The sequence below is a fragment of the Quercus robur genome, chromosome 11 (genome assembly GCF_932294415.1).
Source record: "Quercus robur chromosome 11, dhQueRobu3.1, whole genome shotgun sequence".
Classification (NCBI taxonomy): domain Eukaryota; kingdom Viridiplantae; phylum Streptophyta; class Magnoliopsida; order Fagales; family Fagaceae; genus Quercus; species Quercus robur.
In genome coordinates, this window is record NC_065544.1 from 1,906,757 (window position 1) to 1,922,537 (window position 15,781).

At 35.5% G+C, this 15,781-nt stretch overlaps 4 protein-coding genes and 2 long non-coding RNA genes across 6 annotated transcripts; 4 read left to right on the top strand and 2 right to left on the bottom strand.

Annotated features, from left to right (window-relative positions):
- Nucleotides 1–120: 120 nt before the first annotated feature.
- Nucleotides 121–5,052, top strand: LOC126707045 (lysine-specific demethylase JMJ29-like; the record flags this gene model as incomplete). The annotated part of the gene is made up of 13 exons (XM_050406634.1): nucleotides 121–322; nucleotides 458–570; nucleotides 664–763; nucleotides 860–878; nucleotides 1,155–1,269; nucleotides 1,355–1,564; nucleotides 1,664–1,976; nucleotides 2,031–2,155; nucleotides 2,251–2,950; nucleotides 3,350–3,679; nucleotides 4,332–4,742; nucleotides 4,817–4,889; nucleotides 4,967–5,052. Coding segments are annotated over exons 1-13 (2,754 nt in total), but the record flags the coding sequence as incomplete, so codon positions are not given.
- Nucleotides 1,114–2,015, top strand: LOC126705381 (26S proteasome non-ATPase regulatory subunit 4 homolog). The gene is made up of 3 exons (XM_050404375.1): nucleotides 1,114–1,269; nucleotides 1,355–1,564; nucleotides 1,664–2,015. The coding sequence occupies exons 1-3, from the start codon at nucleotides 1,175–1,177 to the stop codon at nucleotides 1,998–2,000; spliced, it is 642 nt and encodes a 213-aa protein (XP_050260332.1). The 5' UTR covers nucleotides 1,114–1,174; the 3' UTR covers nucleotides 2,001–2,015.
- A 4-nt stretch (nucleotides 5,053–5,056) lies between the features above and the next one.
- Nucleotides 5,057–5,555, bottom strand: LOC126705391 (uncharacterized). Its single transcript, XR_007648276.1, has 3 exons — nucleotides 5,462–5,555; nucleotides 5,335–5,376; nucleotides 5,057–5,141 (listed from the first exon to the last, which is right to left on the bottom strand). It is a non-coding gene; the product is annotated as an uncharacterized LOC126705391 (long non-coding RNA).
- A 678-nt stretch (nucleotides 5,556–6,233) lies between these two features.
- On the top strand, nucleotides 6,234–6,874 carry LOC126707047 (kinesin-like protein KIN-10B). Its single transcript, XM_050406635.1, has 3 exons — nucleotides 6,234–6,522; nucleotides 6,650–6,789; nucleotides 6,860–6,874. Exons 1-3 carry the CDS (start codon nucleotides 6,234–6,236, stop codon nucleotides 6,872–6,874), a joined length of 444 nt encoding a protein of 147 aa, XP_050262592.1.
- Nucleotides 6,875–6,903: 29 nt separating this feature from the next.
- LOC126705387 (uncharacterized) lies at nucleotides 6,904–7,310 on the top strand. The gene is made up of 3 exons (XR_007648273.1): nucleotides 6,904–6,978; nucleotides 7,071–7,171; nucleotides 7,272–7,310. It is a non-coding gene; the product is annotated as an uncharacterized LOC126705387 (long non-coding RNA).
- Nucleotides 7,311–11,812: 4,502 nt separating this feature from the next.
- Nucleotides 11,813–14,260, bottom strand: LOC126707048 (uncharacterized). Its single transcript, XM_050406636.1, has 3 exons — nucleotides 13,948–14,260; nucleotides 13,732–13,860; nucleotides 11,813–13,677 (listed from the first exon to the last, which is right to left on the bottom strand). The coding sequence occupies exons 1-3, from the start codon at nucleotides 14,258–14,260 to the stop codon at nucleotides 11,813–11,815; spliced, it is 2,307 nt and encodes a 768-aa protein (XP_050262593.1).
- Between the last annotated feature and the right edge of the window lie 1,521 nt (nucleotides 14,261–15,781).

Consider the following 15,781-nt stretch of genomic DNA (forward strand, 5'->3'; position numbering starts at 1 on the left):
ATATGGTTCTTAAATGTGACAATGGAGGTAACCCAACATGTGTTGGTTGTTAAATGCTTTTGTTGCAATTTTATTCCTTGCATCATTTGTTATTTTAATCTACATATAATTTTATTCCGAAGATGATTGTTTTAGCGACGAGTTTGAAGAAGATGAAGAAACAATGTTTCTTGTTAAGGCGAGATCACGGAAAAGAATTAGGAATTTGGATAGTGTGATGACTGAAATAAATTCAAATGATGCAAGAGAGAAAAATTATGAGTCAAGGAATGGTAATGTGTGTACTGGAAGCAAGGAGAGATGCAGTCCAATAAATGTGAATGTAGCTTCTTTTCTCTATGCCTTTTTCATAGTAGACCTATATGTATCTTCATATTCCAATTCCATTGAAGGAATTAGTTCTTTTAGTTTTTTTCTTCATTCACTGCATAGTATTCATAATTATTGTCGTAAACAGGGTAATGGAGAAGATCGCTTAAAATGCCATCAGTGTATGAAGAAAAAGTTTGTTGTTGTTCCTTGCACTAAGTGTAAGAAGAAAATGTATTGCATCCAGTGTATCAAGCAATGGTATGGTATTCCTTGTACATTCAACTTTTCTGCTGAGATGTTCTTTTTTCCCCCTGTTTTAATTCATCATTCTTGCTCTTTGTGTGTGTATAGGTACCCCCACTTAGAAGAAGAAGAAGTTTCGATGCTTTGCCCATTTTGCCGTAGAAACTGCAACTGTAATGTGTGCTTGCACTCAAGTGGGATGATTAAGGTTTTGTCTTTGATTTTATTTAATTTTTTTATCTCACTGCTGTAAATTTCTTCAAATGCTTGCTCTGATTAGATTTTTAACCTTTCTAACCTTCAGACTTCAAAGAGGGACCAACCATTAAATCATATATGAAACATGAATTGTATTAAGAGGAGGAGGTGCTAGTTGAGCTAGAGCTCATTGGCTTTGGACAATTTAATTTTAAACGATAACCATCTCTCCACTACTGTTTTTGTTATTATTTGTCTTAACTTTTATCCTTTTGTTTTTAACTATTTATTTAATAAGGACTCTTCAAAAATCAAAAGTTGAGACAACCCAATTCTACTCTCTTTCTAAAATCAGTATAGATAAACTGTGTTAGAGTGACTTGTTTTCTCTTTCAATGTAGGTCTAGAAATAGGTGGCGAGATGGACCTGGCTGCTGGCATTCAGGTGGCGCAGTTGGCCCTTAAGCATCGCCAAAATAAAAAACAGCAACAAAGGATTATTGTATTTGCTGGAAGGTGTTTACAGTCATGCTTCATTATGTTTTTTCTTTTTTTTTTTCTGGCTCTTACATTTTCATCGTTTCATATCTTGTGGTTTCAGTCCTATCAAACAAGAGAAAAAGACATTGGAGTCTATTGGAAGAAAGTTAAAAAAGAACAGTGTAGCACTTGATATTGTAAATTTCGGTGAAGAAGATGATGCGAAGACAGAGAAGCTGGATGCACTTCTTGCTGCCGTTAACAACAATGACACTAGCCACATTGTACATGTTCCACCTGGCCCTAATGCTCTTTCTGATGTACTTATAAGGTTGGGATTTAATTTGTTCCCTATTTTATAGATTAAAGTTTTGATTTTATAATTTATTTTTTATGATTTAAACTCTAAATTTCCTTTATCCAATGGTAGTACACCCATCTTCACTGGGGATGGGGAAGGTGGAAGTGGTTTTGCAGTAGCAGCAGCTGCAGCTGCAGCTGGTGGAGTCACTGGTTTTGAGTTTGGTGTGGATCCCAACCTGGATCCTGAACTGGCTCTTGCTCTGAGAGTTTCAATGGAAGAAGAGAGGGCGAGGCAAGAAGCAGCTGCTAAAAAGGCTGCAGAGGAGACTTCTAAACAAGAAAAAGAAGAGGGACAGCCATCTGGAACACAGGATGCAACAATGACTGAGCATGCAAGTGTTGGAACTTCTGAAGCTGACAATAAAACAACTGATTTAATGGTTGGTGCCATTTTCTGCTCATGATGTGTTCTGCTGATACACTTTTTATTAAAGCACATTCATGTTTCATATATTCTGAATTGTAGACATTGCTTACGGAAAATATTTGTGGTAGGGAAATCATATTCTGAAATTGAAGTACAACAAACCATTTGTTATAATGATGAGCGTATCTTTTGGTAAGAAACTATTATTCTTTATGAAATTCTATAATTCTATGAGGTGCTAATTGCAATGTTTGTTTTAAATGCTTTTTTTATTGGCCTTGGAGCAGCAATCATTGTGCAACTTCAATTGTAGACCTTCATCGAAGCTGCCCAACATGTTCTTATGAACTCTGTCTCAGTTGCTGTGAAGAAATTCGAAAGGAAAGTCTTACAAGCCGTGGCAAAATGAAGTTTCAATACATCAACAAGGGCTATGACTACATGCATGGTGGAGATCCTCTACCCGAATCATGTCTTTTAAAAACTTCTAAGGAACATGTTAAGTCCTTTATCAAATGGAGTGCCAATGGTGATGGAAGTGTTACTTGTGCTCCAAAGGAAATTGGTGGGTGTGGTGAATGTGTATTGGAGCTCAGGCGTATCCTTCCACTGGGGTGGATTTCAAGTTTAGAAATCAAAGCAGGAAATTTATTGGAGATGTTTAGAGCTCAACCTACAAATTTTAAGCATAAATGTACTCGAAAGAGCATGAAGATTTTCCGAAGAGCAGCTTCTAGAGTAGATTGTGATGACAATGACTTGTACTGTCCATCTTCAAGGGACAGTCTTCTAGAAGAAGAGCGTTTGCACTTCCAACAGTGTTGGACTAAAGGTGAACCAGTTATTGTTCGTGATGTTCTTGAACAGACAGCTGGTTTAAGCTGGGAGCCAATGGTCATCTGGCGTGCGTTATGTGAAAGTGTGGATTTGGATATCAGCTCAAAAATGTCAGAAATGAAGGCCATTGATTGCCTGGCTGGTTGTGAGGTTTAGTTACCTTTCCCCTTTCTGCACTTCTATATTTCTCAGCCAAAGACTGTCTGTCAGTATTACTTGTTTGATTTCATGTGTTAAATCATATAATCTTCTTTTCTTTTTCCATGTAGTAATTGTAGGATTTTTTTGGTTTTATAGTTCTTGAGTGTGGAATTTATTCTTTGTCTTTTGTTTTGTTCTAACATACATCTCTCTCTCTCTCGCACACACACACACACACACCCCAATCACACAAGCACCCATTATACCACTTTCTTATGTTTTCAAAATCCATTATTTTCTGGACTTTTAATTGAAACATTATTTTTTTTGCTCAAATATATTATTATCCTACTAGGTTATGCCTGCTCAATTTTGTACTTCCAATGTTGATTTTGTTAAAATATGCAGGTGGAGATTAAGACCCGTGAATTTTTTCAAGGCTATATGGAAGGTAGAACATACTATAACTTTTGGCCTGAGATGCTTAAACTAAAGGACTGGCCCCCCTCTAACAAGTTCGAGGATTTTTTGCCCCATCATTGTGATGAATTTATCCGTGCATTGCCATTTCAAGAGTACACAGATCCTAGGTCAGGCCTCCTTAACTTAGCTGTCAAGTTGCCTCTTGGTTTGTTGAAACCAGACCTGGGTCCAAAAACATATATCGGATATGGGCTCGCAAAGGAGCTTGGAAGAGGGGACTCTGTCACTAAGCTTCATTGTGATATGTCAGATGCGGTATGTTATAACAATATGACTTGTAGCACGTGACATTGCATTTCAAACTGTCATAGACTTTGGGATATAAAAAGTGCAATTTAGTTATATTTTGGAGTCAAGGAACAGTTTTTGTTGGCTTTTTGCGCATGCACAAATATTTTCAAAACTATCAATATTTTTTCCTGCTAATTTTTTTCCTTTTAACAATTTCAAATGTGGTTATTGAAATTAATATTTAGAATTCTTTTTTAAAATATATAGAAACTCTGTTATAAGGCTTGCTTAGCTGTAACTGTGTGTAAACAGAGTAACTTAAAATTAAAAAATGCAGTGTATTTGGTGAAGACTGTAAGCATTGGTCAATTTTGATTTAAAACTTCCTAACAATGTCTGAACATGTGAATATTGGGCTCTTAGAAACATTATAGATGTGAATAATCATTTTGCAAGTGTCCTTTTTGGCCATGTAGTCAATAATTTTGTATTCTTTTAAGTTAATGGTCCAAATTGTGTTATTTGATAATTGTTTATACTCTACAATTGCTACATGTGATAAAATACAATTTCCTTATAGAAATGGGATGTGGAAAAATTTTTCCTTTTTTTTTTTTTTTTTTGGTACTATGAAAGCAACGTTGTTACATGTTTTTTCCAATGTTGATTAATGCAGGTGAATATTTTGACACATACAGCAGAAGTAGTGTTGAGTGACAAGCAACGCTCAGCAATTGCAACCTTAAAAGAAAGGCATAGGGCCCAAGATTGGAAGGAGCGTCTAGATCGAGAGGAGTTAAGTTGTCCAACTGAAAAACTTGTTCATAGCAACGGTGAGGACATGGAGGTCCTAGAAATTGCAGATATGAGCAAGCATCCATTTGATTTTGATGGTAAAATTGAGATGTTAAAAAGTGACATAGAAGGGGCTACTTGTCCTGGTTTCTCCACAGAACAAGAAACAAAAGAAACAGGCAGTGCTTTATGGGACATTTTTCGGAGGGAAGATGTTCCTCAATTAGAGGCATATCTTAGAAAGCATGCAAACGAATTTAGGCACACCTATTGTTCACCTGTCACTCAACAGGTAACTTATTAGCAAGTTAAGCTTCTGATTAGCCATGTCTCATGTGCAGTCTCTGATAGATAATGCTTTTTTAGGTTGTCCACCCAATTCATGACCAATCCTTTTATTTAACTTTGGAGCACAAAAGGAAGCTAAAGGAAGAATTTGGTGAGTATGATAAAAATGCAATAATATTTTAGTGATACCCTTGCATGATTATTTACACAATTACTTCACTTTTGTAGGTGTTGAACCGTGGACCTTTGTGCAAAGGCTTGGGGAAGCAGTATTTATACCTGCTGGATGCCCGCACCAAGTTAGGAATCTCAAGGTAATAAAAGAATACTAGTACTAGTAATAATAATTGCAAAAGTTCACCTTCTCACATAGCCTTGCATTTTCAGCTGCTAGGACTTTTTCCTGAAGAAAAATTAGAAAATAGAACATATACTAGTCAGCAACAACTGAAGAATTCTGTTAAGAAAAAACTTATGGTGCTGCAATATTTCAGTGCCAGGAACTCAACAAAAAAAAAAAAAAACAGGGAAACTTCTTTCTACGCAACTTGAAATCACCTTGTTGGGCCTACATATCAATCAATTTAAAACTTTACCTTTTCCTTTAGTTGCTCAATTTGTTCCTTGAAAACCTGAGGCTGAAAGTATAGACCAAGATAAAGCATGTTAAACTACCATTTAGTAAAATATCATGAAAGCCAAGTTAGGGATTTTATAATTAACCTTTCTAGCTCTAATGCTGCTTACGCTCCTCTCTAACTGTTCTTCTATCTGTTGGAGTTCTTCAAGGGAGCATGTTCCTAGACCTTGTCCTACGAGTCTCCTGAGGTGTATATATCTCACAGACTACTGTATGACGCTTTGTAGGTGGGGATTCAATCACATGCAGTGGATATTAGTGCAGCTACTTGAACGTGAGAGGTAGGGTCCAAGGAAACTGATGAAAAGGCTGATGAGGTTCTAAAGTGGGATATTTTGGATTGTTGGACGCCAGAAAATCACTACGGATGGACTGAATCTGAGTGTTAAACATGTTGGGTTTAGACCATCGGTAATGATTTTGTGGAGTCCAACAATCCAGAATATTCCACTTTAGAACCTCATCAGCCTTTTCATCAGTTTCCTTGGACCCTACCTCTCACGTTCAAGTAGCTGCACTAATGTTGGAGCTAATCTGAATGAAGGTTTTGAAACCTTAATTGAATAAAAAGGTATGCTTGTTTCCCAAATATTGCAACCTTGAATTAGCATAACGAGATTTTTATCAGAAAAACAAACTCAATTTATATTTATACAGCTGTAGCTTCAAAATTTTTGTAGGCTTTTAATGTGGGTGGCTGATAAATGTACCTTGATTTTAACTAAAGGAGATTCAGCTAAGGCTCTTGCAGTTAGTTGTTGTGTCACTGTGTAGAGTTTTTTAGCATTAAAGTTACGTTTCACTTTGTATGATTTTCGACTTTATTCATTGTATTACAGTTGTCATGAGGTCTATATGGACAGGTGCTACGATCTTTTAGAGCTTAAGGGGAAGGAAATTGCAGTTTTGGATGATAAAAACGGGCAAATTCATCTCCGCGGACTATCTCAGGTCCCTGTGAAGTCGATGTCTGAATTCTATGAGATATTTTCTTGTGGGATTCAGAGGAGGAAAATCGCGCACACCGGGCTTAACGATGTCTCTAGTAGGAGCCATGGGGTGCTAGTGATTGCCGTTTCTACTCCTTGTGGTGATGGCTCTGAGGCTGTTGTTACTGGGAAGCTGAACCTTATAGACTTGGCAGGTTATTTCCTCTTTTAAGTTGTGCAATTACAGGGTCATAGCTCAGCTGTACGTAAGACTAAAAGAGGGGTTTATTTCTGGTCTTTCCCAAATTTTGATTTGTGTAATTCTGCCTGTAATTTAAACAGGTAATGAAGATAATAGAAGGACCTGCAATGAAGGAATTCGTCTCCTAGAGAGTGCCAAGATCAACCAGTCTTTGTTTGCATTGTCCAATGTGATTTATGCACTGAATAATAACAAAGGTCTGGCCGATGCTTGCTTGGAGGTAAGAATCTGAAATTGTAAGATGCGCCTTGTACTAACACCTCATTTACATATAGTTATTAACATTTCAGACATTGAGTAGATAGCTGAAAAACGATGTCTTTTTTCCCCTCTTATAAATTTCAGGCTGCTCTGGAGGCACCAAGGGTTCTGAACTTAAAAAGCAGTGAACATTTCTCTGGACCATATGGTGTGGACATTGGAACCATTTTATGTTTCTTAAACTTGAAGTGTCTTAAAATAAATAGCTTCATTAAGGATGTTCTTTTCTGCTTCTTGCAGGGGAGGATGTTGTCTTCATTGCCAATGATTGGCACACTGCTCTTCTTCCATGCTACCTAAAAACAAAGTACAAATCAAGGGTACTCTATAAAAATGCCAAGGTAAGGTGTCCTTGCGCTGATCTGGGTTACCTACAGAATTGTGGTCAACTTGGGAATTTCTATTTGTTAGGATCTAACACAGCTTCACAAATGATGGCAGGTTGCTTTTTGCATTCATAACATAGCTTAACAGGGACCGTGGACCTTCGAAGACTTTTCACTTCTCAATTTGCCTGATCAATTCAAGAGTTCTTTTGACTTTTTTGATGGGTAAGATCTTTTGGAGCTATTCATATTTCCATTTGAACAACGACTTTCAAATTGATAGGAATTTGATGAACAATTCCTCTTGCTAAGTATTATAAGTATTTCTATTGTGCAGCTATGAGAAGCCAGTGAAAGGAAGGAAAATCAATTGGATGAAGGAAAGTTGGGGTGCCTACCACGAACCTTCTTGGAATGAATCTTAAAATTTTGTATGTGATAGTGGTTGCATCAAAGATGGTTGTTGTTGCTGTTCTGAAACTTGCAACCATTGGCAACGATAGATGCAAACTTTGAACTACATTTGTAGATTCTTTACCCAAAAAAAGAAAAAAAGATTTGTAAACAAATAAAATAAATGGAATGTTAAATTACTAACTTGGTTTCAAACTATTTGGGCTAAATTTAATTTAACACTCAACTACTATTTGTATAATTGTATCAATAAATTTTTTTTAGAAATACTATTTGTATCAATTTAATCACTCAGCCGTGGCAAAATCAAGCCAATGTCATCATTAGGTGTGAATTTTTTTAGTAACTTTAATAAAATGGCCACCCTCCAAAAAAAAAAAAAAAATTAATAAAATGGCCAAATTAAAGAGATTTTGGTTTTTATAAATTTGTCACAGTTTTAGTTTTAGTTGGGTCTTGTTAACAGATGCCCTTAGATTATTTGTTACCAAATCATTTTTAAGGACAAAAAGTTAGTTAATTTTTTTTTTATCAAATGCTTTTAAAAATAGTTCCTAAACCTATACTTTTAGAGCATCGTAAATTTTTCAAGCCATTTAATAGTATCAATTTTGTCCCTCGACTTTCAAATCAATTTCCCCAACTATTAGTTGTATCAATAGTGTTGTTCATACACTTTTAAAACCAATTTCTAAGAATAAAATTAACTTCATTTAAATGTTGAAAGTCGAAATTAGCACATTTATATTAACATTGATGCCAATTTAAAGTTATATATATACACACTATTTGTCAAAGTAATGGGGAAGAATAACGTTTTAGTTAAGGTAAGTAATATTCCTATATGAATGCACTCAATTGTAAATTTGCAGCTGTTTTTTAACTATATATTTTTTTGAAAAGTAATGATATTTTAGCAAGGGAATAGACTATTACATGCACAAGGAGTGCCTTAGGAGTGCCTTTTTGTTAATAAGAGATGGTTTGAAAACAGTTTGAATACATTTTTATCTAATGTTTCATATTGTTTGCAATCTTACAATTGAAGAAGTGTAATTAGTGGTTGACATTGATAAAAATATCGATATCACCAAGATAACTCCATCAACAAGAGTTGCTCTCCATAATGACAGTTATGTGCTTCATTTAATCTTGCCAAGCAAAGTTGATGGGTCAACCTCATGAAAGTTGAAAAGGTTCCAGATTCCACATATGACATGATTGGCGGTCTTGACCAGCAAATTAAAGAGATAAAGGAGGTTTGCCTCGTGTACCCTTTTGAATACATTTTTATCTAATGTTTCATATTGTTTACAATCTTACAATGGAACGGAAATATGATGTTGACATTGATAAAAATATCGATATCACCAAGATAACTCCATCAACAAGAGTTGCTCTCTCCATAATGACAGTTATGTGCTTCATTTAATCTTGCCAAGCAAAGTTGATCCATTGGTCAACCTCATGAAAGTTGAAAAGGTTCCAGATTCCACATATGACATGATTGCCGGTCTTGACCAGCAAATTAAAGAGATAAAGGAGGTTTGCCTCGTGTACCCTTTTGAATACATTTTTATCTAATGTTTCATATTGTTTACAATCTTACAATTGAACGGAAATATGTTGTTGACATTGATAAAAATATCGATATCACCAAGATAACTCCATCAACAAGAGTTGCTCTCCATAATGACAGTTATGTGCTTCATTTAATCTTGCCAAGCAAAGTTGATCCATTGGTCAACCTCATGAAAGTTGAAAAGGTTCCAGATTCCACATATGACATGATTGGCGGTCTTGACCAGCAAATTAAAGAGATAAAGGAGGTTTGCCTCGTGTACCCTTTTACTTTCTGCATTTAAACTGGTAGTGGCAATGGTGACAGTGAAGTGCAGCGGACTATGCTGGAGCTTCTCAACCAGCTGGATGGATTTGAAGCATCAAATAAAATAAAGGTATCGTGTGTGTTTTCATTATGCAGATTGGGTTGTTTAGTTTTTGGTACTTTTCTTTATTGTGACCTCAACTATTTAAACAGATTCATCTCTTATTGTAAGTATTTGGCAAGCATGTCAAAATAGGCTTCATTCTTGTAAAGATTGCCAGTATTTTATTCAATTTAAACAATCTCAACTCTTTTCGATGGATTTGGACAGAATGATAAGTATTGTCTTGTTAATTCCATAACGACCTATTGCACTGGGCTATTAAAGTCTTCAGAAGTGAAAGATTGTGTGTTTTCTCTGTGCATAATCATATTATCCCTTCTTCCCTTTTTCGTTTATTTTGTTTGCTGCAGGCTGTGTGCACAGAATCTGGGATGTTTGCTCTGAGGGAGAGGAGGGTTGATGTAACACAAGAAGATTTTGAGATGGTAGTGGCAAAGGTAATGAAGAAGGAGACCGAGAAAAACATGTCATTGCGGAAGCTATGGAAGTAGTGTGTCTCCATGTTAATGTTTTGTTTCACTCCACCACCCTGAATATAATTGATCCGTGGCTTTGTTCTTCACACACAGCTAACAGCTCTGTTCTTTGTATGGATATAAAAGCCACATGGCGGTGCCCACACTTTGTTGAAGTTTTTTAAATACCACTGGCATCTCTGTTTATTTTGTTAAATATTCTTATTGTGATACATTTTTATGTAATATGTGTTTTACTTCAAGTATCTGACAAGAATGTCCGTAGACAATGACTGTCAATCTGTTATCAATCTATTGGTTAGACGACCAGAATGATAATTAAAAATCTGTGCTTAGTGGACAAGCACATGTGGCTTAGTTTTCTGGGCATGTGTAGCTGTAGCATGAGACATAGCACTCAGGGATCAATCCTACCATGTAGTGGTTGTAAATGAGCTAATTAGAGTTAGAACTTCAATTATATTCAAAATAAAATTAAAAGAACAAGTTTGAACTTTTAATATTCCACTCAATTTTCTTGCTTATAGTTTGTGCATTACAATGTGATATGAAATTATACTGAATGTGTGCTTTTTGTGTATTGTTGGATTGTGAAGACATGAGATGTTGATTTTCTTTTCTTTTTCTTTTTTTTTGGATTTACAGGGTTGGGTTACTTAGATGTTGGCAGTTGAAAACAAATAAACCAGATTGTATAATTTTATTTTGTTCATTTCAGTTATATTTTTGGATTTACAAGGTTTACTCTTCGATGTTGGCGGTTTAGTAAAAAATTACCTGAAATTAGTTCTCAAATGGGGTAATAACAAAAAATTGAAAAAAAAAAAATCCCAGTAGAAATGGGGTTACCATAAATGGAAATCGAGTCTAAGACTCGGTTTCTACTTATAGAAATCGAGTATAAGATACTCGATTTCCATAAATAGAAATCGAGTCTCTAAGACTCGATTTCCATTTATGGAAACCGAGTATAAGATACTCGAGTTCCACTGGGAATTTTTTTTTCTTTTTTGGCCGCAGGTCACCAAATTGGGGCAAAATTAAAAAGGAAAAAAAATATCCCAGTAGAACTCGAGTATTTTATACTCGGTTTCCATAAATGGAAATCGAGTCTTAGAGACTCGATTTCTATTTATGGAAATCGAGTATAAGATACTCGAGTTCCACTGGGATATTTTTTTTTTTTTTTTGCCGCAGGTGCATGGACCAGAATTAATTTTCTCCCCTGCAGCAAATTTTCCAGGGTCCAGAACACATCAAACAACTACATACGCTGTGATACGCGAACGGAGCATACATTAAAGTTCTACAACCAGATTAAAACAGTAACTATTCAATAAAATTATTGTTCGACAAAAAGTCTTAGCACACAATGGCAGTTCAATACTAGAAGGGCAACTTGCCAAAGTAATATCATTGTTCGTATTATAGGAAAAAGCTGCATCACGCAACTAATGTAACGAGTAAAATGGATAGCAAATAGTTCAATTATCCGTAATTTACAACAATAAACAAAATAACAACTAAGTTAATACAACATAGTCTACATATTCGCCTAGCGGAAGCTCCATACTGATATAACATATTATACATATTCACCTAACACTTGTCCATACTGATACAACATACTCTACATAATCACCTAGCTTGTCCATACAGAAGATCACGACAAGTCCCACGTACAATGTCACTTACGAAAATCAAGTCTTCGCTTGCCTGACAAACATTAAATACGGTTATTAGTTTCCAAATGCAAAGAACAAAAACCAAATGACATTCTGAGTATATTATATAAAAACAGTGACGGCACTTGCCTAGTTCATAGCACTACCACTTGTCGAAGCCCCATGGGAATTGGGACAGCATCTACGGTTATGCCCCTCTTGATGACACACTCTACATCGTTGCCTCGGTTGAATCTCCCTCAACTCCGGATCTTCCCTCCGGCTTCCCTGTTCTCGCCGTACCCCATCCATTTCATTCCTTATTCTTGACATCGTAGGACGACCTTTGGCCCGCAACAATTGTGGGTCAGGCACCCACCGTGGTCCGCGAACGTCTGTCCATAATGACTCTGACTTTGGCACCACAAAATTATGTGAATATGTGAGAATGACGTTGTTCAAACTGTAACATGGGTCAATATAGCTGGGCGCATCGAGATGCAGACCTTTAAGAACTTTAATTGCATGTGAACAAGGAATCTTCAAGTTTTGCCACTTTCCACAACCACATGTTCTATCAAATATGCGCACATCATGACTGTGATTTCCCCCTCCAGCTCTATGGTCGTTATACGGGGTAACCACTTGATATATACCCTCTGCATGATTATAATTCCTCAGAGTGTGTCCTGCAATTTTCTGCTCATTTTTGTTATAGATCTCCATTGCATAATCACTCCACACCTTACCTCGAGAGAGATCAGAAGTAATTTGTTTATGTCGATCGTGGAAATATGCAACAAGTTTAAAAAAAGTGAACTCAACCATTGCAGCAATGGGCAAACCGCGGGCACCTTTAAGAACCCCATTAAAGCACTCAGAGATATTGGTTGTCATTGCCCCGTAACGTCTTCCACCATCATGTGACTGGGTCCATTTGTCTACATCCTCACTCATTAGATATGTGTATGGCATATAACGTATAATCCGGCGATCAGTAGGGTCTACACCCCTCAGTAAATTAATCTCGGCCTCCTTAATGGTTTGCATTATGGACACAAATTTAGCATCATGAGTCGCATATCCAGCTTTCAAGGCCAATGCCTTTAGAGTCGGGTTATCAAAGTGTGTGTTGAAGTTGCTAGCAACATGTCGAAGGCAATATCGATGATATACCCGTTCTCTTCCGTCTTGCCCTCTAGGCCACTCTCGAATGGCGCATTTGATACCTTTATGTCGGTCAGAAATAATGCAAATGTCCTTGTTTTCAATAACACGCTCTATCGAAGTCCTGAGACACTCTAAAAACCACCCCCAACTAGCCCCTGACTCCTTATCCACAACAGCAAAGGCGATAGGCAAAACCTTTTGATTAGCATCCGTTGCCATTGCAATCATCAATACCCCTTTGTATTTACCATATAAATGAGTTCCATCAATACTGATCACTGGCCTGCAATACTGGAATGCAGCAATGCATGGAGCGAATGCCCAATATACATAGCGCAGTAACGTAGTACCTTCTAATGGCTTAGGTATGGTGTGATAGCTATACTGGGTACCCGAATCCTGATCCAAGTATGCCAACAACAACTTTCGCAACATTTGGTAAGACTCCTCCCAATCCCCAAAAATCTTAGCAATTGCCTTTTGTTTTGCGTCCCATACTTTATAGTAAGAAAGCTCATGATCATACTTAGTACGTATGATCTCCCAAAGCTCATCAATAGTAGCAGTGTGCTTTTTTCGCAATCTTCCCACAATTTCTGATGCAACAAAATTAGAATCCATCATTCTACCGTCTCTTCGCAGCCCAAAGGGTATACAACTATGTGGACCCACATAAGACGTGACCATCCACAGACCATTCAATTTAGACTTCATGTATGCCCCAACGTACCACTTGCAGTTGTCGTCAACGCATGCGGCGCACAATTGAGTTGTGCTCGACCTTTGGATGGAGAAATTTCTATTATCCTTTGCTGCGTATATTATCAATGCACGCTTCACCGCAGCTTTATTTGCAAAAGTCAACCCTTTACAAAAATGCATCCCATCTTGCCAAGTACAAAGAAATGGTATCTGAAGAAGTGAAGGATCAACCATATCTTCCCAAGTATTTGCGTAGAATGAGTCCGCAGGAGCTCTGTAGCCAATGGTCGTATCTGTATCATGCTGGACACCAATATCATCATCATCTGCATCACCTTCATCATGGTACTCCATATTTTCCTCTTCAAAATTAGGAACGACTTCATGCTCATCCACATCGTTCTCAAAGTCACCTTGCTCAATCCTCTCTTCGTACTGATCCATATCATCATTATTTATGTTATCATTCGCAGCATGATCTTCGTCTTCGTCTTCGTCTTCCTCCTCTAAATGTGTCTCTTGAGAGTAGAGGGTTTCACCAGTATTTGCAACATAATCTTGAGATGGGAGCGTATAACCTCCCATTGCATACCCTCCCATTGTAGTGCATCCATTATCTAGAGTTGTAAATTGTAAAGCCGTAGATGTCTCTTGCACCACCACAGTACTGTTGTCTACACTCGCCTCCAAACTTACATACAACTCAGCAGCATTTGCTTGGGACATTTTCTGGATCCTATTAAACATCATCTTTACATGTTTATCTTCTTTAATCGCCATATACCCGTAATTTATCCGTTCATGAAGAACTTCTTGTGGGTAACGATAAATAATCTTGATGTCATACCAAGCAGGGTTCAATTTCAATTCGTCCATTATTTTCCTCTTCAAATCAGTCAACGTCTTCAACTTACGATGTAACATCATGTAGTAGCATTCAATACCCTCCCCTCTAAATGGAAATCCGTCAATCCCTTCAGGATTGTAAAGGGGTCCACCGAAGTATACATTTATGTCAATATTCTTCAAAGATTGTGAACCTATTAGAGAGCCAAGTAAATTTATGTTAGTGACATATTTGATCTCTTTGATTTAACATCAATTACAAAACCTTTTCTATCTACTCAAAGTACAAGAATCGCAACTTCTAAAAGTGTAACAATTGCATATACTCACCCCACATCACATACAAACACACTCAATCATTATAATTTCATACTCAAACAAATAAAAAAACTGAAGACAAAACTCACCCCCATTACAAAATTGAAACTCAGCTCTAACAAAAATATAAATAAAAATATCAAACCAAACAACAAAAGTCATGAGGATGTGCAAATGAATGAGTGCAATTATGTAACAACATCATTCAAGTAATTTTAAATTAATGCCATACCCTATTACACTACTATTGATGAAATAACATAGAGCAGGGTTCATCAGACAAAAAAAGAAAAAAAAAACACTAATGTGAATATAATCATGATCAATCAAATTAGACATATCATCTAATTTAATATATAAATATAAATATATTTATATATTTAGCCTATTTATACAACTATATAATTAAATATTTATATAAATATATTTATATTTAGCCTATTTATACAACTATATAATTAAATATTTATATATTTATATAAATATATTTATATAAGTATTTATATATATAGTTGTATAAATATAAATATATTTATATAAATATTTAATTATTTAATTATATAGTTTTATAAATATATAAATAAAAATATGTATATATAAATATTTAATTATATAGTTGTATAAATATACATATAAATATAAATATAAATATATATACGTATTTTTTTTTTTTTTAAGCCAAAGGTATGCAGCCACAAATACATAAACACCTTTATACCTATGCTCAAATAACAAAAAGCAAATACCATGTACTATCCAACTAAGAGAGCCTCAAAAAGCTTATTAATCTCAAAGAACTAGAACCTTAAACCACAAAACATTCCCAGCTAAACAAAAGCTACAACTATATAATTAAATATTTATATAAATACATTTATATAAATATATTTATATTTAGCCTATTTATACAACTATATAATTAAATATTTATATATTTATATAAGTATTTATATATATAGTTGTATAAATATAAATATATTTATATAAATATTTAATTATTTAATTATATAGTTTTATAAATATATAAATAAAAATATGTATATATAAATATTTAATTATATAGTTGTATAAATATACATATAA

What these genes read in the sequence shown, in the direction of transcription:
- LOC126705381 (XM_050404375.1), top strand. Translation starts at nt 1,175, where the DNA reads ATGGACCTGGCTGCTGGCATTCAGGTGGCGCAGTTGGCCCTTAAGCAT. An exon ending in ATTATTGTATTTGCTGGAAG is followed by an intron (nt 1,270 to 1,354) that starts GTGTTTACAGTC and finishes TTGTGGTTTCAG; the next exon opens with TCCTATCAAACAAGAGAAAA. An exon ending in CTTTCTGATGTACTTATAAG is followed by an intron (nt 1,565 to 1,663) that starts GTTGGGATTTAA and finishes ATCCAATGGTAG; the next exon opens with TACACCCATCTTCACTGGGG.
- LOC126707047 (XM_050406635.1), top strand. Translation starts at nt 6,234, where the DNA reads ATGGACAGGTGCTACGATCTTTTAGAGCTTAAGGGGAAGGAAATTGCA. An exon ending in GAACCTTATAGACTTGGCAG is followed by an intron (nt 6,523 to 6,649) that starts GTTATTTCCTCT and finishes TAATTTAAACAG; the next exon opens with GTAATGAAGATAATAGAAGG.
- LOC126707048 (XM_050406636.1), bottom strand. Translation starts at nt 14,260, where the DNA reads ATGTCCCAAGCAAATGCTGCTGAGTTGTATGTAAGTTTGGAGGCGAGT. An exon ending in CGAAGAGAGGATTGAGCAAG is followed by an intron (nt 13,861 to 13,947) that starts GTGACTTTGAGA and finishes AAGGTGATGCAG; the next exon opens with ATGATGATGATATTGGTGTC. An exon ending in TCTTCAGATACCATTTCTTT is followed by an intron (nt 13,678 to 13,731) that starts GTACTTGGCAAG and finishes TTGCAAATAAAG; the next exon opens with CTGCGGTGAAGCGTGCATTG.